The sequence below is a fragment of the Anser brachyrhynchus genome (assembly GCF_964034855.1).
Source record: "Anser brachyrhynchus genome assembly, chromosome: 4".
Lineage (NCBI taxonomy): Eukaryota > Metazoa > Chordata > Aves > Anseriformes > Anatidae > Anser > Anser brachyrhynchus.
In genome coordinates this window covers 4,598,708-4,601,079 of record NC_137698.1, presented here as the reverse complement: position 1 = coordinate 4,601,079, position 2,372 = coordinate 4,598,708, and the positions used below count along the sequence as shown (strand labels likewise).

Sequence of the window (2,372 nt, the reverse complement as noted above, 5' to 3'; positions counted from 1 at the left end):
CTGCAGAGACAAAAAGAGATACAGATTGATCAGGTTAGTAAATCGGTATTTAGGACTTCTATTCCAAATACATAGATATGGCACAATTGCAAATACACATCATTTACTTCCTCAGCACCAGCTACTCTTCAGAGATAAACAATTTCACTTACGCTTTATTTTTTTCTCGTGTATTATATACTGGTATCACTCCACCTACAGCTTTACTCTGAATACTATGCTTTTAAATCTAGCACTGCCCAGGTTAAATCTTCATTAATATAACGATGCCACTGACATTAACGTTAGTATAAAAGTAATGTTATTAATTATATAATTAATATTAGTATAAAACACAACAATCAGGAGAACTTGGTGAATAGAAAGGTAAGGCAGAAATGGGCAGGATGCACCATTCTTTGATATATCCCAGGAAAATAGCACCATAATAGATCAGTATCAGTACCTGGTAAAAATATCCTTTCCACGAGATTTTAAGAGTGGGAAGCAGTGACCATGTGCAGACACTGAAGGATGTGTGGCTCTTCATATAGAAGAGTCAAATTTTGGACTTCCTAGAAATCTAATGCCAGCTGTTTCTAAAATACTGCCTCAATGAGTTATTACTTCTACATACATTACAATCTCATCACACCAACTACTGTCATGGAGAGATCTTATTTTGCATTGCTGCATACATCAAGATGTCTAAGAGGCTCTAATGTGTTGTTCAGTATGACTGTGACAAGGTTTTCTGTGTGCCAAGGGCGTACTGCCCCTGGGAAGAAAAGCTCTGCCCATCCTACCTTTTGCCAACAGCCAGGCATGGGTAATCCATCAGGACCCTGTTTCAAAGGGAGGAGAAAAATAAAAAGAGCATAGTTAGATCTGATAGCATAGCCTTCCATCTGTATCTGTTTAGAACAGCCTTTTTATCTCATAGGTAGCTACCAGTTCCTAACTTAATCTCTCTTGTTCTCAAGGTGAACTGTAAGTACCTACACACCTCTGTGCTACAAAGATGTATTTTCCTAAATCATTACAACTGTATATCTAATCACATCTTAATCACTTTCCCATTGCTGTTAGAGCTTAGGCTACTTGTTTTTTTAAAATATAATCTGTCATTCACAACAATCTGTAGCTGAATGTACAAGATCGATAAGCAAAAAAATATCACTTTTATCTGGAGGGTATTGCATTTTATGGGCCCCGAGTACAAAGCTAATCCAGTGATAAGATAGCAAGACTCAAATTCAGTGATGATCTTTTCTGTTCCCTTTCATTCTTAGCTTTTGAATGAAGCAGCAAAGTCTTAACACCCTGAACACAGTTTTGAGTGACAGAGCAGAAGAAAGCAATGCTGGGAACAGGGCAGTCCAGCAGCGTTATGCCATCGCTTGGACAGTATGCCCATCTAATTCCTTCTTATGCTAGTGTCATGCCATTTCTGTCAGCACCCTACGTTCACACATTACTATACATGCAGAGAGATCAGATCCAACTTTTGACCTTGGTTAAGCAGGTTTTCATGGAACTAATTCCAAGTCACATAGCTATAAAGGGCCTACCCATCAAAGAGTTACATACTCAGCACATACCATGTTACTGGACTACACATGATCAGCAAAAAAGTTCAGGTCTTGACTTTTTTTTTTTTCCTTTTTTAAGACTAAAGAATAGTAATGATTCTTACATGGATTTACATGTGAAGATAGTGATTAATGAGCATTTTTGTATGTGCTTGCATGTAATTTGATGGGAATGGCCTACTGCCTAAAGCAAGAACCCATGCTTGTTTGCTTAGTAGCTTATTCTGGTAATTACGTATGAATGAAATAACTTTCATTCATCAACAATTGCTAGCGAACCTCCAGATATAAATGATAACAAAGAGACAGAAACATTTTTAAATTACAAAAGCATGCTTGATTATCCCCAACAAAATATATGAGATATGGTTACCATTAAGTGGAAGCAAACGAAATGGGCTATGAACTAATCTTAATGGACTATATATTTAAGATTAAAATCCACTGACTTTAAATTAGAAGTGCTATAGTTGAAATAAATTTTACTTAATTTAACATTCATCTTAGAGAACCGTGCTTAACCAACAAACAGTATCAGAACATGCAGATTTTACTGTGAACAATTAAAAAATCATCCTTACTTCTTTAGAAAATGTGTATGTAGTACTGTTTTTTTGTCGGTGGTGGTTGTTGGTTTTATTATTAAATGGAAAAAAATTTAAACTTACTTTGCCACTAAATCAGTGTTGCCAGATTGGTACAAGGGAGAGGGTCAACGAGTAGAATTTTAGTATAGGTGGGAACTTGAATTCATGCTAACATAGAGTGGGGAGTGTTCTGTGTATTCCAGGAAGGTAAGTT

The 2,372-nt window shown here is 36.3% G+C and overlaps 1 protein-coding gene across 12 annotated transcripts in view; it reads right to left on the bottom strand.

The window, feature by feature from the left end:
- The window catches only part of COL25A1 (collagen type XXV alpha 1 chain), a 306,551-nt gene that overhangs the window by 5,793 nt on the left and 298,386 nt on the right, over positions 1-2,372 (bottom strand). For all 12 annotated transcript variants that reach the window (XM_080592133.1, XM_080592134.1, XM_080592140.1 and 9 more), the window contains one exon: positions 786-824. In XM_080592133.1, coding sequence (XP_080448259.1) covers positions 786-824 — 39 coding nt within the window. The remainder of the gene's footprint in view (positions 1-785; positions 825-2,372) is intronic.